Source organism: Phyllostomus discolor, chromosome 9 (genome assembly GCF_004126475.2).
Source record: "Phyllostomus discolor isolate MPI-MPIP mPhyDis1 chromosome 9, mPhyDis1.pri.v3, whole genome shotgun sequence".
NCBI lineage: Eukaryota > Metazoa > Chordata > Mammalia > Chiroptera > Phyllostomidae > Phyllostomus > Phyllostomus discolor.
In genome coordinates this window covers 52062417-52088613 of record NC_040911.2, presented here as the reverse complement: position 1 = coordinate 52088613, position 26197 = coordinate 52062417, and the positions used below count along the sequence as shown (strand labels likewise).

General features: G+C 37.9%; 1 protein-coding gene across 2 annotated transcripts; it reads right to left on the bottom strand.

Annotated features, from left to right (window-relative positions):
- Positions 1–1012: 1012 nt before the first annotated feature.
- Positions 1013–26107, bottom strand: PSMG2 (proteasome assembly chaperone 2). 2 transcript variants are annotated; one of them, XM_028524986.2, is made up of 7 exons: positions 25913–26107; positions 22606–22777; positions 16823–16881; positions 8508–8626; positions 7165–7338; positions 2722–2842; positions 1108–1306 (listed from the first exon to the last, which is right to left on the bottom strand). In XM_028524986.2, the coding sequence occupies exons 1-7, from the start codon at positions 25967–25969 to the stop codon at positions 1208–1210; spliced, it is 801 nt and encodes a 266-aa protein (XP_028380787.1). In that variant the 5' UTR covers positions 25970–26107; the 3' UTR covers positions 1108–1207. The 2 variants fall into 2 exon arrangements, with proteins under 2 accessions (XP_035865240.1, XP_028380787.1); XM_036009347.1 differs by lacking the exon at positions 2722–2842 and having other exon boundaries at positions 1013–1306.
- Between the last annotated feature and the right edge of the window lie 90 nt (positions 26108–26197).

Here is a 26197-nt window from a genome sequence, read left to right as displayed (position 1 = left end):
TTCCAATAACTTTTGCATTCATTGGTTGCTTTTTGTATGTGCTCTGACCGGGGATTGAATCGGTGTCCTTGGCATATCACCATGGTCAGGCTCTAACTAACTGAGCCACCCTACCAGGGTGGTCCATATACTACTGGTAAGTTGGTATATCTATGGGGAATGAGGGCTGGGACTTCCTATCCCACCATCTGACTGCCATCAACTCACTTTAATATTTTAACCACAAGAGAAACAGAAACAGGCTATGGAACCTAGAATAATTTATGTATCACAAATAAATGACTTAAGAAGTACTATAAAATAGGGTTGTACCCTATTAATATTATACTGTATTTTTCAGACTATAAGACACACACCCCCAAAATTGGGAGGAAAAGGGTGATGCATCTTATAGTCCAAATGTAGCTTACCTGGCTGACTGTGGGTGGGGAGGGTGGGGGTGGCAGTGGAGCAGGGGTCACAGGAGACAGGAGCAGGGTTGCCACTGCATTTTCTTCCCAAATCGGGGGCGGGAGTGGGGCAGCGGAGTGCATCTTACAGTCCAAAAAATATGGTAAGCCCTTGTTTTACAGATGCATAGAGTTAACACAGCCAAATAGCAGATGTTTAAGATCATGTGTAAAAAAACTGACTGCTATGCAGTAAGGCACTCAAAACTGAAAACTATTTTATTTCTTTATTAAATTCCTTTGAGATGGGAAAATTATTCTAGATTATTGTGTCGCAACCATCACACAAGGTTCCTTATAAGAGGGAGAAAAGGGCCACGAGCCAGAACATAGCTTCTAACAGCTGGAAAGGGGTAGGAAACTGATTCTCTGGTCTCCAGAGCAGAGACCTGCTAACACTTTGAGTACAGTGAGATCTATTTTTGGACTCTTGACTTCCAGAACTATAAGGTATTAAATTTGTATTGCTTTTAAGCCACTAAGTTTGTAGTAATTTATCACAGCAGAAATAGGAAACTAATATAGAAGTCTGAGTTAAAAAAGTAAAAAGACATTTCAGAGAATTACTTAGGAAATATTTTATTGTACAAAATTTACATTTATTGCATATGATGAAAACCACAGCAACAACTAGCTTTTGCTAATTCATTTTTTTCTGTGAAAAGTAAGGATTATTTTCTGATACACTAGATATCAAGTTGTTTAACAGTTTTGGTGACACAGCTGTCTTAGGATATAAGGTATAAAACTAAAACAGATCAAAAAAGCGCAGGGGGATGACCACTGCCAAAGAGTAATCTCCAAGAACTTGGCATTTTCCATGGCAAGGCAGATGCTGTGGGGTCATCACACTGTAACTAAAGAACAAAATATTTTAATCATTCACCTTTACCACCATATCACCTTTTAACATGTAATTATTATAAAACCTTCCCCTCTCTAGTTAGTTTTTGGTTCCTTTTGGTTCTGACACATTTAGCTGGGTTTTACTGTATGAAAAAACCAAAAATAATACATTTCTATGTCTTTTATGTCAACCTAAATTTCTTTAAGTTTCGATCATAAAGATATGCCAGAAAGTCTGTGGATAGATTCCATCAAGTAAATTCAAAAGGAATAGGTGGCACGCAAAAAGCCCGTGGGCCAAATACGGCCCTCCACCTTGTTTTATCTGCCCCGGCACCTTGTTTCTATCCAGCAGCAGTGCCAAGCTCCTTGTCCCCTGTTAAGGAATAGTTACATTTATACAGTCCTAAAATTACATTTGGCCCTTTGAATGCAACTGTGAGGTTGATGTGGCCCACACTGAGAATGAGTTTGACACCCCTGGAATAGGGGTTATAAAAAAAAAAATCAGTGCTGCATGAGTGTATCAATTTGTTCTTAGCAAAAGCATGAATAAAAAAGACAGTTACCACCCTGGCCAGGTGGCTCAGTTGGTTGAAGCATCATCCCATGCACCAAAAGGATGCAGGTTCCTTTCCCACTCAGGGCGCATACCTAATCCCCAGTTGAAGTGTGTATGGAAGTCAGCCAATCAATGTTTATCTCTCACATAGATGTTTCTCTTTCTTCTCTCTCTCTCTCTTCCCTTTTACTCCCTCCCTTCCCCTTTTCTCTAGGATCAGTAAATATATTCTAGGTGAGTATTAAAAAAAAAAAAGATAGCCCTGGCTGGTGTGGCTCAGTGGACTGAGTGCCAGACTGCAAAGCAAAGAGTCACTGGTTGATTCATGTGCCAGGGTTGAGAGCCAGATCCCCAGAAAGGGGTGCGTGAGAGGCAACCATACACCAATATTTCCAACCCTCTCTTTCTCCCTCCCTTCCCCTCTGTGTAAAAATAAATAAAATCTTTTTTAAAAAAGATAATTATTTCATAATAGAAAAATATATTAATTATAATGCATATTTAATAGCTACAGTATTGCCACATAGCACAATACCTTCTGTTTCCTTTAAAAAATTCTAATTTCTAAAGTACTTGTTTATTCTTATAAAAAGCTGTCTGGTATAAATGCAACATGAACAATGAATATAATGAAGTATTTAAGATTTTCCTTTTTTGGAAATTAACCTTAATGAAACAACTGTAGACAATAGGTTGGTTAACTGCCCCCTTTTCCTAAGTTCTGCTAAACTAAATTTTAAGTATAGATATGTTTATACTCAACATGAACTTTTACTTATTTGGTCTACTTACATAGCATATAAAATACAAGTTTATGAATACATAACTAGAGAAATCAGAGGCTTAAGCTGTAGGAAAACTTACATGTGGTTTGATTATCTGAAGCCATTCATTAAGATACTCAACAAGACCTAATGCATCTGGGATATTGTCTCCTTCTGAAACAAATTTCAGCAGAACCGCCACTGGGATTTCTTTAGAACAGCTACAACAAATTAAAAAAAAAAAAAAAAAAAAGAAAAGTATTCTCCTGATACAAGATTCTGATTCCAGAGTTGTTTTTACAGTTAGGACAATCTTCCAGGTTTTAGGCAAGGAGAAGATGCCCCATCATGAGATCGCTTCTTATTCATCTCCCTTGCCCCAGATATTATTCTGTTTATAGAGACAGGACTAGAAGCCATGTAATGCCCACCGCAGGTATATGCAAATTTGTGCCTCACACCAATGCTACATGAAAAATGACCCCTGTATCCTTGGGTATGGAACATAAGGTGAGTTCTGACCTACTTCCAAAACCTACTGTATGTAGAAACAGCTATTTTCTGAAGTAACACAGCAAAGAGACTAAAGATATACCTTATTCTAAAACAGTGAAGGAAAACCCTTACTATTACTTCTTACATTTATTGATTATTATGCGCTAAGCAATGCCTGCATATTTTACGAGTCAATCACTACAACGACCATTAAGAAAGTTATAAATTTATTCATTTAATAAATGAATCAGTTTGGAATAATGGGAACAAGAGCAGAATACCTGGATTCATATTCTAGATCTCCCACTTAGCAGATAGTTGGGCAAGTTACTTAATCAAGGCTTTACGTATTCCTCATATGTAAAAGAGGAATCACAATAGAACAGACCTTATAGGTGGTAGTGAGGTTTAAAGGTGGTTGTGATGGCAAAGTGCTTAAAATAGTGCCCATAATTATAGAGATTTTAATATAGTTAACATGCTCAAACTTCATCTAGGAAGTGGCAGAAGTAGAACTTGAATATGGTCTTTCTGACTCCAAAACATGACTCCTGTTATACTATAGATGCCTCAAGTTAGTAAGGAGACCAATGCAAAAAGCTTCCTGTTTGCCAACAAAAGCAAAAATCATTTCTAACACCCTGAATCCAAGTACCATGAGAAAAATGGCGCCACAACTTGAGAGCACATGACTGACAGAGAGATACAGAACTAAAGGTGAGTTGCGCTCCTCATCTGGATTTAAGATGTGGAGGAGACTCTTGACATGTGGGTTCAAAAGTCTCAGATGTATAGGGAGAGCCTATCATAGCATTTCAGTCTCTAAATATTATAAAGTGGAATTATCACTAATTATACCATTTCAGTACATAGTTCTAAAATATCTTAGGGACACTTTGGCTTTGTATGGAAGCACTGTGGGCTGTGATGGCTCAGAAGATTCTAGTTCCTAAATGCTCATGCTATAATAGCCTGAGAAATGGCTCATACCTAGAGAAACCTAGCCACCCTGGCTGTACCTTCACTTTAGCGACTGTGGCTTAAACAATGTTAGGGCATGGTCTTGAATTTACAGTGCCTCACACTACTACTTTGTAGCACAAATGGCAGAGTAATAGTTTTAATACCATCCTCTCTGTTCCTCTCTGTAAAAAAAAGACGGTAGAGAGTGACTAATTTTATCACTTTCTGTGACATTAAAATCTAACATGAGATATATCCATTATTAAATTTCAAACGTACTTCTATTCCAATTAAATACAGGAGTGGGCAAAAGTAGGTTTACAGTTAGTTGCTGGTATGGAAAATAATACAATAATTAATAAATAACAGTATAAGAATAAATTCTGCACCTCACATACTTACAACTGTATACCTACCTTTGCCCACCCCTTGGGATCTCAGGTCAATCACATCACTGCCACCATTTATTATTAGAATAATATTGTCATTTCCAGAGATCAGAATATAAATTTGTTCTGCTAATGAGAAGGCAAAATATGTATATCATGAAATATTTAGCAAATAATCAAAATATGCATTGGGGAGAAAAGGGGATTCAAAATTGTATAAGCCACATGATTTCTTTTCAATTTCAAAAATTCTTTATTGCAATGAATGTATAATTGCATTGAACATTAAATGTGGGTTTGGTTATAGACGAATAAAATTGATTTTGGGAGAAACATCTTCAGATAAGATGAACTGTAAAGTTATAAATGTTTTACAGTATCTTGCAGATACATATATTCAGCTCAACTATATTTTAAAGAAGTTGGGAGAAATATCAAAAACCTGTTACTGGCAGTTATTTCTGGGTGACATAATTGAGTTTTTAAAATATTGTTTCTTTTGACTATTCCACATATAATGAGTATGTCTAACTTTTATAACAGTTTTGGTTAATACTGCTAACTTACAATATTTTCTGTTATTGTTGCTAAGTTTATGCCTAACCAGAAGATCTCTGTCTGGCCTCAAGTTTCACCCTACATATGCGATGCTCAGAACTCAGAAAAAAATCTAAGACAGATTCCCAACACTCTTCTTTTACATAGCTCCCACCTTTCTGGTTCTCTGCCTTGTATTTTCCAGTTGTCTCAGACTTCCAGAAGTCTGAAGTCTTATTTCCTCAACTCAGCAAGACTGCAGTGTTCCACCTGGGTTCCCTCCCCCAACCTGTGTGATAGTCCAGAAAGCGTCTCCAAGCAGAAAGCTGGGATAATTTAGAATCAAACCATATCAGTACAAAAAACCAGCAAGGCACAAAAGACGACAGTAATGGAGGAAATGAAGAACAAAAATGCTTTAGGACATACAGAAAACAAATAGCAAAATGACAGAAGTCCTTATTAGCCCTGGCTGGTGTGGCTCAATCGACTGAATACTGGCCTCTGATTCACAGGGTCACCAGTTCGATTCCCAGTCAGGGCACGGGCCTGGATTACAGGCCAGGTCCCCAGTTACAGGTGTGCAAGAGGCAACCACACATCAATGTTTCTCTCCCTCTCTGTCTCCCTCCCTTCCCCTCTCTCTAAAAATAAATTAATTTTTTAAAAGAAGTCCTTATCAGTAATCATTTTTAATGCAAATGGGTTAACTTTGGAAGGATGGATAGAAACACATGATCCAAGTATGTGCTGTCTAAAAGAGTTTTACTGAAGATCTAAGGACACAAAATTTTAAAGTGAAAAGATGGAAAAAGATATTCCATACAAATAGTAACCAAAGAGAACAAGATCACTACTCTAATATCAGACAAAATAGATTTCAAGTCAAAAACTGTTACAAGAGATAAAAATACATATATTGGCAAAAGGATCAATTCATCAAGAAGATTAAACAAATGCAGTTCAATGACACTAGAAATTAACAGAAGGAACACTGGAAAACTCACAAATATGTAGAAATTAAACACATTCTCAAACAACCAATGGATGAAAGAAGAAATCAGAAGGGACTTAGCTTAAGAATTCTATTACATTTGCAGAAAACAAAATCACAAGAGAATGTAGAAAATACTTAGAGATGAGTGAAAATAAAAACACACATACTAAACTTAAATATAGCCAAAGCAGTGCTAAGAGGGTAATTTGTAGCTGTAAATGCACATACTATAAAAGAAATTTCTCTAATGAATAACCTAAGTATGCATCTTAGGAACTAGAAAAAGAAGAACAAACTAAATCCAAAGCTAGTAGGAAGAAGAAAATAATAAAGATTAGAGTGAAGATAAATAAAAGAGAGAACAGAAAAACAATAGAGAAAATTCAATAAACCAAAAGCTAGTTATTTGAAAAGATAAAAAAAAAATTGACAAATGTACCCTGGTTGGTGTGTCTTGGTTGGAGTGTCAACCCATACACCTAAAGGTTGGGGGTTCAGTTCCTGGTCAGGGCACACACTTACATTGCTGTTTCAACCCCAGGATGGTATGTATAGGAGGCAACCAAATGATGTTTCTCTATCACATTGATGTTTCTTTCTCATTTCTCTTGCTTCCTCTCTCTTTCCCCCCTCCTCCCCACCCTGTTCTCTCTCTCTCTCGAATCAATAAACATTTGTTAAAAAAATTAACAAATGTTTAGCTAGAATAACTGAGAATGAAAGAGAAAAGACTCAAATTACTAAAATCAGAAAGTGAGAACATTATTGATTTTACAGAAATAGGAGTAATTACTTAATTAGACAGATTTTCTATTTAGAATGATGACGTTCTGAAAGTGTGAATATATTTAATACTAATTGATTGTACACTTAAAAATGGTTAATTTATGCATATTTTACCACAAATAAAAAAAAGATTATAGAGGTTGCATAGAACAAGCATCACCATTCCTAATAGCCACACACAATAGAGCATTAAATACGGCTTCTCAGGAGCCCATTCTCCTATAGCCAAATTTCAATCTTTCCTCTGATTGTAATTTCTATTTTATAAATATATTTTCAAAGTTCCAATAAGTAACCCAACACACTCTCCCAATTATCATTCTCTCATTTTAAAATAAGGCAGGGAACAAACGAACAAACAGGCTAACAAACTCACCCTTCATCATAGAGTGTTTTTGTGATACCTCCACCAGGTATACGGATACAAAACTCAGAATCACGTATTTCAGGAACGCATGGGCTTTTTTCCATTTCTTCCCAATTGAGGCTCTTTATTTTATTTTGAACACTTTTTTGCATGGAAGGTGTAAGTAGGTATCTGAAAGGCGTACTAGAAACAATTACATAATTAACTTTCTAAAAACTCACAGATATAAACATCAAGGCAAAAAACAGTTCTTTTAGCAAAAATTATCTTGTTCTCTACATATTCTACTGTGCAAGGCAAACACAAGTTTTAACAGTCTACAGAAGAACGACATAAAAAATATTGCTCTGACTTGCTACTTACATACTTGGGAAAGACAGTAAAGAAATAGGAAAATTTAAACTAAGGCAAGGCCATAATGAAGATGAATCTATTTTCCACAGCTATGTTCCCTTCTGACCGTAATGCCTATTGTGAGATTCTCAGAAATTAGTTCCAGTTTTGAAGGCTACTCTTGGCTGATATTTTTCATCATGATTTTATAGGTGCATAAATGATAATGCAATAAAATAGATTATATTTCTATCTCTTGGATACTTTGTCATATGTTTAAGAATACAGTCTGACATGCCTAGGAGCTATATTTAAAGGCAACTGGATTTCTACAAATACAAATGGTTGAACATATGGAAATACATAGAAATATCAATCCAATCTTTCAAAAATTATCAACCAATAAACTAGGTACCCTTTCTTTTCTTTCTTTTCGTAGCTGAGCTCTGTGATGTTGTCATGCACAATATCAACAAAGAACAGTTCCAAAACCATTTCTATCTTTACACCAAAGCCTTCCTCTTGCCCCAACTATAGAACTAAAATTCTATCTAACTGTGCTCCCTCCTACCTCTTTTCTTTTACCTTCTTCTTTCTAAATTTGAGGGGGGAGCAGTAAGGATATACGTGGCTTTTAAAACTTATTTAAACTTTTAGAAATTTATTTTCTTTTTTATTGAATTTATTGGGGTGAAATTGGTTAATAAAATTATATAGGATTCAAATCATCATCTATATATTATATTGTGTGTTAACTACTCTACGTCAAGTCTCTTTCCATCACCATTTACACCCCATTCCCTCTTCTATCTGTCCTCAACCCCCTGTCCCCTTTCCCTCTGGTAATCATCACACTGTTATCTGTATCTATTAGGATTTTTTTTTTTTTTTGCTTAATCCATTCACCTTTTTTCACCCAGCCCTGCAACCCCCCTCCCTCTGGTATTTTAACTTTTTAATATATAAATCATAATACTGTATAATCATAACAAAAATATTTTTTCAAAGGCAAAACATACCTGCGAAGCTGTAGATCATTACGATGATATGAATGACTGCTTGAAAGAACGACAACTTGGGCACAGTTACTACTTTTCACCCAGGAAAGCAGTTTTTCACAGAATGGCTTTGATTTATACTTTGCATACATTGAAAGAAAAAGAAAATCTAAAAGTCAGATCTTAAAGTATATTGGGAGTATTGTATATAATGTATATTGGGAGTATTTCATCAACTTTATGTGATGACAATTTAAATATACTAAAATTAGAATTGTTTTTAGATCCACTTACTGTCCTTAAAGTGAAGGTGAAAAATGAAAAGCAATGAATTATCTATATCTTTACAATTAAGAAATAAATTGCGAGAAATCTAGATTTTTTAAAAAAGTTCTATTTTGACTGACAAACTTCCTAGTATTTTAAGTGATCCATTATTACTAAAAATGACCACATGGTCATTTATGAGATGTTCCTGCTAGTTGCAACATGTGAACCTTGAATGGATTCAGAATTGAAGGATATTTTGAAGACAGGGAAATTTGAATATCTTGGATGATACTACTGAAAAATTCATTAAATGCTGATTTTCTTAGGTGTGGTAATGGTGTTGTGGTTGTGAAGAATAATGTTCTTGTTCTTGAAAGATGTGCTAAAGTATTTAGGGGTGACATATGATGTCACTAGCCTATTTTTGAATTGTTTAGCAAAAGTAAACTGTGCAGAGAGAGAGAGAGAGAGAGAGAATCAAGTAGGTATAGCAAGATGTTAAACTGCTTCGTTAATGTGGAATATAGGTTATAAAATTATGAGGAGGTCCTGGCCAGTGTGCCTCAGTTGGTTAGAGTGTCACCCTGTGTACTGAAAGGTTGTGGGTTTGATTCCTGGTCAGGGCACATACCCAGGCTATGGGTCTGATCCCCAGTGGAGGCACATAAAAGAAGGCAACCAATAGATGTTTCCTTCCCAACTCTCTCTCTCTCTTCCCAACCTCTCTAAAAACAATGAAAAAGGTCCTTAGGTAAGGATAAGAAGAAAAATTAAAATTATGAGGGAGAAACTCACTTTATGGAAACTCTTTTCACAGACGGTTAATGAAATAATTATTCAATAAAATTTAAAATGCAGGTAAAAATGGCTAAATTTTAAAAATAGGAGTGTGGCATAGTGTAATGGTTAAGTGAGGCTGACTGTAGAGTCAGGTTGCCTGGTCTAGAATGCTGGCTTCACTTCCCACAGACTACATATCTCAAACTGCTTAACCTTTTGGTGTTTTAGTTTTCACATTTGAAAAATGAGGATAATGTTAGTACCTGCCTCATACGATTACTGTAAGGATTAAGCAGAGTGATGACAACAGTATTGGTATGAAATATCAATGCTCAATAAATGTTTGCTACTTTGAAATCACACTTTATTTCCATATACCAAAAATTTCAATGAAAAGTATTTGAATTATCTACCTTAATTCTTGAACTTACAGATATTAGTGTGACAAAAAAGTGAACCAAGAAGCCATGTGACAAATGTAAAAACACTAGCAACTCTTACTGCAAAATGATATTATTAACTAAATAAAGAATGATTCTAATCCAAGTATTAACATAATCACAACACCCTGGCTGGTGTGGCTCAGTAGATTGAGTGCCAGCCTGCAAACCAAAGTGTCACTGGTTTGATTTCCAGTCAGGGAACATGTCTGGATTACAGGCCAGGTCGACAGTAGGAGGTGAGCAGAGTCAACCATACACTATGTTTCTCTCCCTTTCTCTCTCTCTCGAAAAAAAAATAAATAAATATAATCTTAAAAAATATATAATCATAACACTACTCATGATAGCCTGAGACTGAAAAAATACCAAATGCTCCATTAACACTACAATGACTAAATCATGATTTATTTACACAGCAGCATCCTACACAGAAGAACAAAGTTCCTCTGCCTGCAACAACATAAATGAGCCTCACAAATAGAATGCTGAGTAAAGAAAGCTAGACATAAAAAAGTACATACACACAAGAGTCCATTCATATAACGGTACAATAACTAGGATGGGGAAAGCGGGAGGGACTCTGGAATGTTGATAAATTTCCAACTTCCTAAACAGATAGTACCTTAATGCATTCAAAATTTACTGAGCGCTTCTCTATATGCAAAGCACTACTTTAGATACTGGGGATATCAGTGAATGACACATTATCACTTCTCTCAAGGAACTGACTTTCTATTAGAAGTAGATAATAAACAGAAAATACTTCCAACTTCCATTAAGATGGAGGTGTAGGTAAAGGAGGCTAGCATCCTCTCACAACCACAACAAAATTACAACTAAAATATAGGACAAACATCACTCAGAACCGTCAGAAAACTGATCTGTATGGAAGTCCGACAACTAAGGAATTAAAGAAACCACATTCATCCACACAAACAGGAGGGACGGAGGGATTGAGGGGTAGAGAATTGAAATTGGCTGGTTCCAAACCACATGTGGTGGATATAAAATGGAGGCATATGGCCAAGAGTGAGGGATCCCAGTCCCACAGCCCAGGGTTCAAGTGCCAGGATGATAAGTCCCCATAACTTCTGGCTATAAAAACCAGTAGGGGTTTGGTCAGCAGAAGAATTGCAGGATTCTCAGACCTCTCCTCTTAAAGAACCTGACACCACAGGTGGACTTACTCAGACTCATTCCCTCTGGGCTCCAGCAATGGATTAGCAGCTTGAAGGGCACCAGTGGCATACTGGGAGTAACTGAAGTGTCTGGCACCATGGTAGGAACTGGGGGACAGCTTTCTCCTACACAGAACTGCAGACAGCAGACACTGTACCTTTGTTGAGCCCTCCCCTCCACAGAGCCACAGTGCAGCTACACCATATCTGAATCTCCATCAACCTGGCTGACTTGGTAAGTCTTGCCCTGCCCCATCCCACTTATGGCCCACCCAGGTAACTCTCCTACCCTGGTTACAATAGCTTTTGCATATGAAGAGCTGGGCTAGGCACAGGTTTCAGACCTTCCTATATCCCCTCAAACAAGCAACAGCTGAGCCCAGCCCCCATACCTCCTCTTGTTGAGTGCCCCCAGGACCCCCGCTTGCAGCAGCCATCTGCAGATCACTTCAGAGCTTATGCCTAGGGGCCAATGACAGAATGCAGTTGGAGCCTGACCTTGGCCTGCATTATGAGGGGAAACCCCAGAGCCAGTGCAACCAGTGGACAGTTACAGAGCACAAAGGAGCACAACCTAAGTGCCTCCAAAAGTCACGGAGGGAGGTGGCTGATGGCCAGGGGTCACAGCCAGTCCTACCAGCTATCTGAACTGGGTAAATCCCTCTCACTGACTTGCCAACAGTAATCAAGACTCATCTACAAGAGGAGGGAATACTTGGACCACACAGAGGAGGCACCTTGAGTACGCAGCTTGGAAGATACAGGAAGCTGTACCACTGGACCCTACAGGACACCTACTACATTAGGCCATGCTACTAAGACACGGAGTCAAAGCAGCTCTGCCTAATACATAGAAACAAACACAGGGAGGCTGCCAAAATGAGACAAAGAAATATGGCCCAAATGAAAGGACAGAACAAAACTCCACAAAAAGAACTAAACAAAATGGAGATAAGCAATCTATCAGATACTGAGTTCACACTGGTTATAAGGATGCTCAAGGGACACAGTGGATACACTTCAACAGTATAAAAAAGACCCAGGTAGAAATAAAGAATACACTAACTGAAATAAAGAACAACTTACAGGGCGTCAACAGTTGAGTGGATGAGGCCAAGAATCAAATCAATGATTTAGAACATAAGGGAAAAATCCAGGCCAAGATGGAGATGTAGGTAGACACACTGTGCCTCCTTGCACAACCAAAATAAGGACAACAAAAATTTAGAAACAAAAAAACAACCAGTACTGACAGAAAATTGAACTGCATGGAAGTCCCACAACCAAGGAGTTAAAATAGACACATTCATCCAGACGGGTAGGAGGGGTGGAGTTGGGCCACGGGGTGGAGAGGGGTCGTGGCAAAAAAAGCAGTGGCTGGTGGACCCTGGGCACAGGGTAGCAGCAGGCGAACCCAGTGAGGCAGTGGATTGTGGATGGGCGCAGCACGCAAAGTGGCTGATGACAGACCAGGTGGTCCTACATTCACACACGGATAAACCAGGCAAAACTGGGTAGCAAGACAGACTGAGCAACCCAGAGCTCCATTGCTGGGAAATAAAGCCTCAAACCACTAACTAAAAACACCTGTGGAGGATGAGGTGCCGGGAGAAACTCCCAGCCTCAGGAGAGTTCGTTGGAGAGACCCACAGGTTCCTAGAATGTACACAAGCCTACCCACATGGGAATCAGCACCAGAAGGGCCCAGTTTGCTTAGGGGAAGAAGCAGAAGGGACTGAAATCCAGCAAAGAGTAGAGCAAGCGCTATTGCTCCCTCTCGACACCTCCCCCACAAACAGCATCACACCCAAGGCTCTGCCCTTCACTATGAAACATGTGTGCCAATACAAAAAAAAAAATGGCCCAATTGAAAGAACAAATCAAAGCCCCAGAACAAATACAACTAAGTGACAAAGAGAGACAGCCAGCCTATCAGATGCACAGTTCAAAGCACTGGTGATCAGGATGCTCACAGAATTGGTTGAATTTGGTCACAAATTAGATGAAAAAGTGAAGGCTATGCTAAGTGAAATAAAGGAAAATGCACAGGGGATCAATAGTGATGGGAAGGAAACTGGAACTCAAATCAATGAAGTGAACCAGAAGGAAAAAAGAAACATCCAATCAGAAAAGAATGAAGAAACAAGAATTCAAAAAAATGAGGAGAGGCTTAGGAACTTCCAGGACATCTCTGAACATTCCAACATCTGAATTATAAGTGTACCAGAAGGGGAAGAAGAAGAGCAACAAGTAGAAAAGTTATTTGAACAAATAATGAAGGAGAACTTCCCCATTCTGGCAAAGGAAATAGATTTCCAGGAAGCTCAGAGAGTCCCAAAGAAGTTGGACACAAGGAGGAACACGCCAAGGCACATCATAAGTGCCCAAGACTACCCAAGATTAAAATGAAGGAGAGAATTCTAGAAGCAGCAAGAGGTAAGGAGGTAGTTTCCTACAAAGGAGTTCCCATCAGACTGTCAGCTGATTTCTCAAAAGAGACCAGTCTTTACAGGCTGGAAAGAAGTATTCTAAGTCATGAAAGGCATGGACCTACATCCCAGATTGCTCTATCCAGCAAAGCTTTCATTTAGAACTGAAGGGCAGATAAAGTGCTTCTCAGATAAGGTCAAGTTAAAGGAGTTCATCATCACCAAGCCCTTATTTTATGAAATGTTACAGGGACTTATCTAAGCAAAAGAAGATAAAAAACATGTATAGTAAAATGACAGCAAACTCACAATTATTAACAACCACATCTAAAACAAAAACAAACTAAGCAAACAGCTACAACAGGAACAGAACCACAGACATAAAGATTACATGGAGGGTTAGCAACAGGGGAGTGGGAGGAGGAGAGAGGGGAGAAAAGGTACAGAGAATAAGTAGCATAGATGGTAGGTAGAAAATAGACAGGGGGAGGGTAAGAATAGTATGGGAAATGTAGAAGCTAAAGAACTTATAAGTATGACACATGGATATGAACTAAAGTGGGGGGGAATGTGGGTTGAAGAGGGTGTGCAGGGTGGAAGGGAGTGAAGGGGGAAAATGGGACAACTAGAATAGCATAATCAGTAAAATATATTTTTTAAAAAAAGAACATAAGGGGAAAAAAGACATCCAGTCAGAACAGCAAGAAGAAAAATGAATAAAAAAATTGAGGATAGTGTAAGGAGCCGCTGGGACTATTTCAAACATTCCAATATTCGCAGCATAAGGATGCCAGAAGGGGAAAAGAGCAAGAAATTAGAAACCTAGTTGAAAAAAATAATAAAAAGAAAACTTCCTAATTTGGTGAAGGAAATAAGACATACATATCCAGGAAGTACAGGGAGTCCCAGAAAAGACGGATGTAAAGAGGCCCACACCAAGACACAACATTAATTAAAACGCCAAAGGTTAAAGACAATGAGAGAATCTTAAAAGCAGCAATAGAAAAGCAGTTAGTTACCTACAGGGGAGTTCCCATAAGACTGTCAGCTGACCCCTCAAAAGAAACTGCAAACTAGGAGGAATTGGCAAGAAGTATTCAAAGCAATGAAAAACAAGGACTTACAACCTGGATTACTCTATCCAGCAAAGCTATCATTTAGAATCAGAGGGCAGATAAAGTGTTTCCCAGACAAGGTAAAGGTAAAAGAGTTCATCATCACCAAACCATTATTATATATTAAAGGGATTTATTTAAGAAAAGGAAATCAAAACTATGAACATTAAAATGGTGATAAATACATTATCTATCAACAATTGAATCTGAAAAACAAACTAGGGAAACAAGCAGAATTGAAACAGAATCACAGATATGGAGAACATTGGGATGGTGGCCAGTGGAGCAGGGTGTTTAGAGGAATGGGGTAAAAGGTGAAGGGATTAAGAAGTACAAATTGGTAGTTTCAGAATAGGCAGGAAGATGAGAAGAGCAAGTATAGGAAATCGAGTTGCCAAAGAACTTAGAGGTATGACCCATGGACATGAACAAACGAGGGGAGATCACCAGAGGGATTAGGGGGGTACTGGAGGGATGGGGGGCAAAGAGTGAAAAACTGGGACCACTGTAATAGCATAATCAATAAAAAATACTTTAAAAAATTTGCTTTACATTAATCAACCAGTGTTTAAGAAAATTATTCTAAACAACAGTGCACATTCTCATGCCTTTTTACAACAGAATGAAATGAATTTATCATTAGTTTTGTCATTGTGAAGGGTCCAAATTTACCATATGATAAAAGACTGATTTTCAGGGCTACTGGATGATAAGAAGTGTTTATGCTTCATTAAATACCTTCAGATTACTTCATTTATTGAGTATTTAGATTTAGTATTTAGAGTATGAGCTTTATCCTTAGGGCAATTAGGGCTATTGAAAAATTTCAAGGGAAGGGAAGTGCTCATAAATGTGTTTTTAAAAGATGACTACAAGAACCATTTCATGTGTGGCAACACTGTTGGCAGAAATGTTGGGCGTCTGGAAACAGAAAGGGAAAGAAATTGTGCTGTAAAAAGACAGACTATCAGGGACATTAGCATGTGCTCTCTTTTAGGTGATAAACCCAGGCATATTCTCCCTTTAAGAGTAGCTATAGAAAAAATTTATTTCTGGCCTCCATGCCAGGAAAAGCAATGCCTCTCCTCAGCTATAGATACATGTTTGTCTCATGGGCCTGTCAATCTTATAAATAATTGCATTCTCCTCTTTGCTTTGGCCACTATGAAGCCCTGTATGTGTAATAATTCTACACCCTAACTTTACTTTGATTCCATCTCAGATACATAGTTTGATTTTGCCTAGAATTCCTTATTTATGGAATCCTTTTAATCATAAGGAGCATCAAATTATTTTTGAAATGGAGTATGATAAAAGAATGATTTAAAAGTCTCAGCTTGAAAAATTTAAAAAAATATGGATAATAAACATATGTATGACACACCAAGCACAGATGAGTTGTGAACTCGCATGGGATAAGATAGAAAGGGTGATTAGGGAAGGTCTTTCTGATGAAATAACATTTAAGCAAAGACTGAAGGACGTGAGCCATTTAGGTATTAAGGGGGAAAGTACTTCAGGCAAAAAAAATTGGCGTAAAGACTCTTGAGACAACAGTGAGCTTAATCTGTTTGAACAACACTGTAAGGCCAGTATGACTGAAGTAGGGTGAGCAAAAGGGGGAAATAGGAAATGAACATAGAGGAATGGCTAGAGGTTAGGTTAGGTACTGCAGCTGTCCAACAGAACTCGGCAATAACAGAAATGATTTCTATGGCAGGTGCTTGCCACATGTGGCTAGAATTATAGATTCTACATGAATTTTGTAGAATTTCAGATTCTACAATCTGAAATATGGCTAGTATGATAGAGAAACTGAATTTTTAGTTTTATTTGCTTTTAACAAATGAGTCAAAATTTAAATAGCTACATGTAGCCAGTGGCTACTGTATCAGTGCAAATGCAGGGCCCAGTAGGCTGTGGTAAGGGATGTGAACTCACTTTGAATAAGATGGGAAGCCACTAATGGATTTTTTGAAGGGAGAAATGATGTTATTTGATCTAAACTGTACATACAGTAAGATCAGAAATGATTTAGGCTCCAAATTCTTAATAATACTTCACACTGTCTCATTATATTTTACTTTAATAAATTTAAAAAGGCAAATATAACATACTAACCTTAATAAAAATGGATCTTAACTGAAGAGCCACTAGCTTCTTTGAAGGCAATGAATACACTGCAAAGATGAAATCATACAATAGTTAAAATGAAGGGGTTATAGAAATAAAATTACTAACAACCCAAGTGCCCATCAGTAGACAAATGGATAAAAAAATTATAGTACATATATACAATGGAATATTACTTGGCCATAAAAATGAATGAAATTTTACCATTTGCGACGACATGGATGAACCTACAGATTATGCTAAGTGAAATAAGTCAGACACAGAAAGATAAATACTGTATTTCACTTATAAATAGATTCTAAAGAGCAAAATAAACTAGAAACAGACTCATAGGCAAAGAGAACAGACTGATGGTTGCCAGAGGGGAGAGGGTTGGGGGACTAGGTAAAAAAAGTGAAGAGATTAAGAACTACAAATTGGTAGTCACAAAACAGTCCCAGGGATGTAAACAGCATAGGGAATACAGTCAATAATATTATAGTAACTATGTATAGTGCCAAGTAGGTACTGGAAATACTGGGGGAAATACTTTGTAAAGTATATGATTAACCACTATGCTGTTTATCTGAAAGTATTAGAAAATAATATTGAATGTAAACTGTAATTGAAAAAAATTATAATAACTTTTGTGTCTAAATACTTTCAATAATTAAAATATAGAAGATGTGTGCTACATCATTTGGTTAAAGCCAAGCATTTTAGAAGTACCTTAAAAGGTATTTTTAGGCTTTATTCTATAGAACACATTCACTTCTAAAAAATTAACTGTAAGAAAATATCAAAAATTATTTTTCTTTTGACTTTGATTATAAAATCAAGGAAGTATTCCCTCAGAAATTTATAGTATTATCACAAATAAAATAATTCTTAAGAATGTTTTCAGTTTCTGCTACTCTCCCTTCTCTCTAGAGAACAGCAACACTCACTGGGGTTAACAGAATAAAATGAAGGAGAATGTTAACCATATAGTAAAGTTCCTGGAGTTAAGTACATTTGTGTTTTTTAGGAGTTTTTGAAAGACCTGATGCAACACGCAAAAAATTCTGAGTCAATGTGTGTGCTTTTCTGGAAAAAGGATCCATAACTTCCATCAGAATCTATAAAAGACCCACTTTATTAATGCCTAAAATATTCATGTCGACTTCATCTCCAGTAATGAAAACCTCTGATACTGGAGAAAACAAAAAAACAAACAAAAAAACCCCCCAAAAACCTCTGATATTAACCAAAGACAAAATATAGAGTTTCTAAGGACACATGATTAGGTCACTGTGCTAAGGGGTAAGCTTTCACTTACTATAAAAAGGATTATTAACAACCCTAGCCTTGGGCAAATCCTTTGGCAGATCATGTCTCTTCTGTTATAGGTCTTTTGGGGACTGTCTCATTGGACTGGTGTGGTATTGTGGTGTGATTGGGGACTTGCAGCAAAAGTCTAGGAACCATTAGGAATGTTCAGGGCAAGGCAGCTAAAGCAGGAAATTTAGGAATTAGGGAAAAGGGCATAAATTTAGGAAAAAGGGACTAAGGCCTAGGCCACTCAGGCCTCTAATTCATCTCTGACATACACATATAACTGCAATGCAACAGACCTACTGGGAAGAGGATGTATCTGTAGAAAGTGCGCAGGCTAAGCTTTAAGATGTAAGTTATGCTACCTTCCATACAGCGATACTTATGTTCTCCATTAGTTTATCACCCAATTCTTTTTTGTTAAGATCCTGTTTTCTTTTTTCCCGTTTTCCTTCTGATACAATAGGAAAACAACGTCATCTTTAATGTATTCTGTACAAAATTATTTAGCTTTTATCTGATCAAGCTTTAGACCTAATTTCAGTAACAGAAAATATAGAGACTAGAGGAACAAGGCAAATGACACCACGAGGAGTAATAAGACAAATGTAGGTGGGACATTCTATAGCAGCAGTCCCCAATCTCTTTGGCACCAGGGACCAGTTTCATGGAAGACAATTTTCCCATGGACCGGGGTGGGAGACAGGAGGCAGAGCTCAGGTGGTAATGCCAGCAGCATCAGGAGGAGGTAGGCTGGGGACTCCTGTTCTATAGGACAGTGGGTCCAATTTTCCTTCAATGAATCTATTTCATAAAGAAGGAAAAAGAGACCACTATTGAGTAAAAGATTTCAAAGACACAACAATCAAATGTACTTTGGGTCCAGGTTTGGGCAAACTATCTTTAAAGAAAATTTTGGGGTAAAACTGGGCCAATTTGAATATGGATAGGGTATACAAAGTTATTAAAAAACTGCCATGGCTAATTTTGTTAAATGTGATGGTATTTTAGCTATGTAAGAAAGTGTTCTTAAAAGACAAGAGATGCATATTTGGGAGTGAAATGTCATGATGTCTATAATTTATTTCAAAATACTTCATCTTAAATAAAATAAAGTGGATTAAAAAACTGTATCCAATTGACATGCTGCAAATTTGTGTCAGTGGAAAACTAGTGGATCCTTCACTCTAATGCACTAGCAGGGTGGTATGGTGCTTAAGATCTAGGTCTCAGGAGGAGCCAGAGTGCCTTAATTAGAGGCTCAGTTACATCAATTATTAATCATGTGACCCTAACTTCTCTGTGCAATGGTTTCCTCATCTATAAAATTACCTATGGAGTATGTGTGATGATTAAATGAGTTAATACATTTAAATGTAAAGAGTCTTCAGCTTATAGATAATAAATAATTATTGTCATTAGAAGTAGAGAAATTCTAGTTCTAACATAATAGTCCTTTATCCTTTAATCCTGCTGAGGTTGTGGCTGATCTGATACAAACTTTTTTCTTAAATATTGTTATATATATATCAGTGCAAAGGTTCAAAGTCATAACTAGCTTGAACATTATGACTTAACATTAGTCATGTAAAGAACCACGCACACGATATATGTAACAATATTTAAGAAAAGAGTTTGTATCTCTCAGATCAGTGGCGATCTCCAATGGGTTAAGGCAATAACTGAAATTTCATCTTGTATTAACAAAGCCATCTTTCCTACAGGAATCTCAATATTAAAATTATTTTTTAAATGTATCTTATTGATTATGCTATTACAATTGTTCCATTCCCTACCCCTCTTATTCCCCTCCACCCTGCACACCACCCCCCACCCACATTCCCCTGCTTTAGTTCAAGTCCATGGGTTGTGCATATAAATTCTTTGGCTTCTACATTTCTATACTATTCTTACCCGCCCCACCAACTATTTTCTACATACCATTTATGCTACTTATTCTCTCTACCTTTTCTCCCCTCCCCATCCCACTACCCCCACCAATTACCTTCCATGTGATCTCCATTTTTGTGTTCTGTTCCAGTTCTAGTTGTTTGCTTAATTTGTTTTTATTTAAGGTTCAGTTGTTAATGTGTTTGTTGTCATTTTACTATTCATATTTTTGATCTTCTTTTTCTTAGATAACTCCCTTTAACATTTCATGTAAGGGCTTGGTGATGATGAAGTTCTTTAAATTGACCTTATCTGGGAAGCACTTTATCTGCCCTTCCATTCCAAATGATAGTTTTGCTGGACAGAGTCATCTTGGTTTAGGTCCTTGCCTTTCATGACTTAAAACTCTTCTTCCCAGCCCCTCCTTGCCTGCAAAATTTCTTTTAAGAAATCAGCTGTCTTATGAGAACTCCTATGTAGGTATCTGTCTCCTTCTCTCTTGCTGCTTTTAAGATTCTCTCCTTAACTTTAATCTTGGGTAACTTAATGATGTGCCTTGGTTTGTTCCTCTTTGGATCCAATTTCTTTGGGACTCTCTGAGCTTCCTGGGTTTCCTAAGAGTCTATTTCCTTTGCCAGATTGGGGAAGTTCTCCTTCATTATTTTTTTCAAGTAAGTTTTCAGTTTCTTGCTCTTCCTCTTCTCTTTCTGGCACCCCTATGATTTGGATGTTGGAACGTTTAAAAGATGTTCTGGAGGTTCCTAAGCCTATCCTCATTTTTTTGAATTCTTGTTTCTTCATTCTGTTCTGGTTGAATGTTTCTTTATTCCTTCTGCTCCATGCCATTGATTTGAGTCCTGGTTTCCTTCCCATTACTGTTGGTTCCCTGTATATTTTGCTTTATTTCACTTTTGGTAGCCTTCATTTGTTCCTTCATTTTGCGACTAAGCTCAATCAGTTCTGTGAGCATCCTGACTACCAGTGTTTTAAACTGTTTATCTGACTGGTTGGCTATCTCTTTGCCACTTAGTTGTTTTTCTGGAGTTTTGATCTGTTCTTTCATTTGGGCCATTTTTTTTCTCTTAGCATTCCTGTTACACAGTAAGGGGGCGGAACCTTAGGTATTCACCAGGGCAGGGCAACACACATCACTGCCTTGTGACGATATAAGTGGGAAGGGGGGCGCCTGAGAGGGTACAGTGCTGCTTGCTCAGCTCTCTGCCAGTTTTCAGTCACTTCCGCTGCTACCCACAATCAAATTAGGCCCTTCTGATGCTTTCAGGGTGGGTGGGTTTGTGTATGTTCTAGGTCCCTGTGGGTCTCTCCAACAAACTCCCCTGTGAGTCTGGGAGTTTCTCCCGCTGCTGCCTCAACCCCCACAAGTGTTTTTAGTCAGAAGCTCTGAAGCTTTATTTCCCAGTACTAGAACCCTGGGTTGTGCAGTCTGTCTCAGTCCCCAGTTGTTCCTCCCAGCTTATCTGCACGCAAATGTGGGACTGCTCAGTCTACCAACCAGCAGCCTTGTCTCAAGTCCTCTCCGCCTGGCTGCTCATCTTTGCCCTTCCTATCAGCCTGGATGAATGTTTATTCTTTAACTCCTTCGTTGTCAGACTTCCATAGAATTCGCTTTTCTTTCAATTCTGGTTGTTTTTTATTTTTAAATTTGTTGTTGTCCTTCTTTTGGTTGTATGAGGAGGCACAGTGTATCTATCTATGCGTCCATCTTGGCTGGAAGTCCTAAAATTATTTCTTGATAGTGTGCTTCATTATCATAAGCTAATGAGATGGTTAATAAGACTGACCAAAAAAAAAGCTTCATTTGTCTTTCAATCCACCAATGGTCTTTCACGGTCCTCTATCACCTCTTGACTTTGACTGCAAAATGGTAAAAGAGGACTGAGAGGCCAAAGAAAAGATACCCATCAACTGAAATAACTGGATGCTCCTGTGCTTCAGGATCAATAACTTTTCTGTTACTCAGTGAAGTACCACATTATAAACAAACAGTGGCCAGTGCAATATAAACTGTGTTCCCTGATTAGGTCTGATGCTCCAATGAGAAATTATGGAGATTTGTGGTAGGGGAAAGGCCTGTACCTACTAGCAGCATTAGGCAACTCAAGCTCTCTGAGCCTTATTGGTATCCTATTATTATGGATTCTATAATAATATGAGAGGATGACTGAGGGTTAGATGAGGTAGTACATATTAAACACACAAGACTGAGCTCAGTGGAATTCTCTTTTCTCCTTTGCTGGTCTTATTGATGCTTACATGTGCTAGTTAGAACAGAAAATAAAACTGAGAATAAAAGGGAAAAGAAAACCCCAAGTTAAAAAAATATGAATCTCAAATTCTATTCAACAACACAAGTACAATCACATCTCTCATAGGAGTTGCCATTTAGAAAAAGCTAAGAACTAAAACCAGGATATAAGAGAACTAGGATAATGTGACTAAGTCATCAATTCTGCACAAAGCTGGCACCAAGCAAATGTTTAAAACAAAATAGTATCTCACAGAATCTACTTTTAATTTAAAACAATTCTATCTTATAGTAGAATAAAATATGCCAGAGTCTTACATACCTTCAGCATTTATACTGAGTTCTGTTGAATTTTCTTCTGATGTTGCATATGGATTGTTTCCAACCATTGGCACAAGACAATCGGTATAGAAGTAACCAATCTTAGACATATTCAGTGTAGAAATAATTAGATCTATTGCAAGCTGGCCAACATTTCCAACGGATACTGCTGGCTGAAATCATTAAAAATTATTCATTAAAGCACCAAGGTTAGCAACACTTTTAAAAAATATTTTTAAAGTTCATTTTAGAGAGAGGGAGGAAAGGAGGGGGAGAGGGAGGGAAGGAGGTAGAGAGGGGAAGGGAGGGAGGGAAGGTGGAAGGGTGGGAGGGAGAGACAGAAACAAACACCGATTTTTGTTTTTCCACTTTTCTATGCATTCTTTGGTTGGTCTTGTGCGCGCCCTAATCAAGGTCAAACACGTAACGTTGGCATATCAGGAGGAGACTAACCAATTAAGTAACCCAGCCAAGGCCTATTAGCAGCACTTTTAGAAGTTTAGGCAGAAGACAATCACAGCACTAGTACTGAATATTTAGGCTCAGATGCATCATAGCTACATATTCTTTCCTTAATTGCAAATGAGGTGTCAGCAGGGGGCCTCCACCACCTTTGAGACTATTGATTTAACATTTACTGAACACCCACTTTATGTCAATCATTCCTCTAGGTACTGGGAATGCACTAAAACAAATAGACAAAAGTTCCTGCCCTGGTGGAGCTTCTATTGTAGTGGGAAAGTAGTTTACCTATAATAAAATAAATATAGAATATATAGTGGTAAGTGCCATGGACAAAAATTTAGTGATCGTGAGTTTGTGTATGTTTGTTTGGCTGCAATTTTAAATAAGCTGGTAAAGGAAAGAATCACTTCGGGTAACAAGAAACTATAGACCTGAGAGAGGTCAGGAAGACAGCCACACAAAGACCAGGAACAGAATATTTCAGGCAATGGGAAAGCAAGTGTAAAGGCTATGAGGTGTGAACTAAAATGACTTTAGGTCTTCTGTTTGCTTTGTTAGTGACTGAAGTTTGGAGTGAGTTCATTTTCACATTAAAACCATGCACATACTCTTATCCCCATGACTGCAAATAGTGCAACTGCCAAATCTCTAGCTACAGCCTGGAACACTTACCTGAACTCCAGAGCCTAATGGACATCCCCACAGTTATGTCACAGGTAACTCACATTCAACATGTACAATATTAAACTTTTGCCAAACTTGTCCCCATTTTTTGTATTTCAGAAAAGAGCAATAATTATTTAAACAATTATTTAAACCAGGAAACTTCTTCACTTTTCTTTACCAACTACATCTAACACATGACTAATTTTTATTGATTCTTTTTTTTTTTGCCTTCTTATTTTTCTGGGTTCTTCATAGTGGTCTCCCACTTTTCATTGCTTCATCTATTAATCCTCTGGTTATCTCTTATAATTCCCTTTCCTCTTCCCAAAGACTTTGCTACTTTGGTTAGACCCTCACTCTTCGTGTACCATCCATCTTGTCCTCACTACTGAATTGTTCCCATCAACATATACATATGCTCTAATAGCTTTCCTTCTAAATAACTATCCTTTGATCCCACATAGGCCCCTAGCTACTACCTCACTTCTAGGGTGTCCCTCCACAGCCCAAATTCCCCACAGTTGTCCACTAAAACACTGACAGGAATTTTGTTTCTTCTCCCATTTATTCAACCCACTCTAATATGACTTCCCTCTTCACCACTCCACTGGTAAATTGTTAAGGTTACCACCAATAATCCTTTTGACATTACTTTCTCTGTAATGCTTTCCTTTCTTTTTTCTGCCAGGTATCTCCTGGTTAAGACACTTTTTCCCTTTTGTGATTAATATTTCTCAGGGAGTTACTTTGAAACTATGTAAAATTTCCTTCCTCAGAACATTATCACACACTAATTTAGCATTCATTGATATTCCTTGCATTCATTATAATGAAAATTGCCAGAACGTTTTCTGTTACCATTACTTTAAAAAAAGATTTTATTTATTTTTAGAGAGAGGGGAAGGGAGGGAGAAAGAGAGGGAGGGAAACATCAATGTGTGGTTGCCTCCTGTCTCTCCCAACCAATACCTGGCCCCCAACTCAGGCATGTGCCCTGACTGGGAATCCAACCAGCAACCCCTTAGTTCACACACTAGCCGTCAATCTACTGAGCCACACCAGTCAGGCCTGTTACCATCACTTTTTTAATTGACGCTTAACATATTAGTTTTAGATACACAACATAATGATTGATATATGCATACAGGGGTGGGCAAAAGTATGGTCACAGTTGTAATACATATATAATACAATAATAAATAATAGTATAAGAATAAGCTGTTAAAGTGCACTCACAACTGTAAATCTACTTTTGCCCATATCATATATTGTGAAATGATTACCAAATGTTTAGTTTTAAGATTCATCACCATAGTTACAATTTTTTCCTTGTGATGAGAACGTTTAATATGTACTTTCTTAGCAATTTTCAAATATACACTATAATACTGTTAACTACAGTTACCATGCTGTACATTACATATCAAGGACTGACATAACTGAAGGTTTGTCCCTTTTGACTACCTTTGCGCCACCCACCCCTCCACGTTCTTTGCAGCTATGAGTTTGGTGGGTTTTTTTCTTTTCCTTTTTTTTAAGGTTCCACATACGAAGCTTTTCCTAACAGGTCCTTGTATCCCTCACCCTTCCAATAAATCTTAGAACCTTTCTGTATCTTTTTAAACTTCTGTCCTAGCATTTATTGCTTTTATTGGTTTGTTTACAACTATACTGTAAAACTCATTGAGGACAAGGACCTACTCTTATTCTTTTATTTTCACACAACAGAATATTTACTGAAACAATGAATAGACATGGATAATTGTGTTAGCTACTGGCAAAAATTGCTCTTACTACCCTAAGGGGAGTTTTTTTGGCGAATGAATGACTCTAAAACTAGTTGAAAAACGATTTTCCAGGATAAAATGTAAAGTGAATGTCCTGCAAAACGTACGTACGTCACCTACAATATCCAAACACATTACGTTGTACAGTTAACAAACGCTACAAACTGCAGACTTAGAGGCAAGGTTTGGTGATAACGCCAACAAAGGTTCTATTTGGGCTGCCGCCTCCAGGGACAACCTCCCTTCATTTCAGCCCAGGCTGAAACCCTAAAACAAGTACTCTCCTCCCAGGGCCGGGTCCCGGATTCGGGGTGGCGACACAGTGGGCGCCGTTCGAACGACAGCAGCCCTAAATTCAGCTGTGGACAGTTCGCAAAACCCGGGACTCACCATCAAGAGGGTGAAACCCGCGAGGTCGGAGACCGATTCTCCGGAGGGAACAAACATGGTCGCACTGAAGGGGGAAGAAGGTAAGCCCTGGCCTGGCAGGAACGAGGTGAGAAAGCCAAAAATCGCGAACTCCGACAACCTAGGAGACCTCAAGTCCCCACAGCCTGGCGCGACGCAGGCGCAGTGTGACCTGACGGAAGGGGTCCTTCGAGTTCTTCGGCGTGAGGTCCTAGGGAACCTGTCTAGCTATCTGCCGCTCCGGAGGGTAGAAAGATCTGGCGAGGA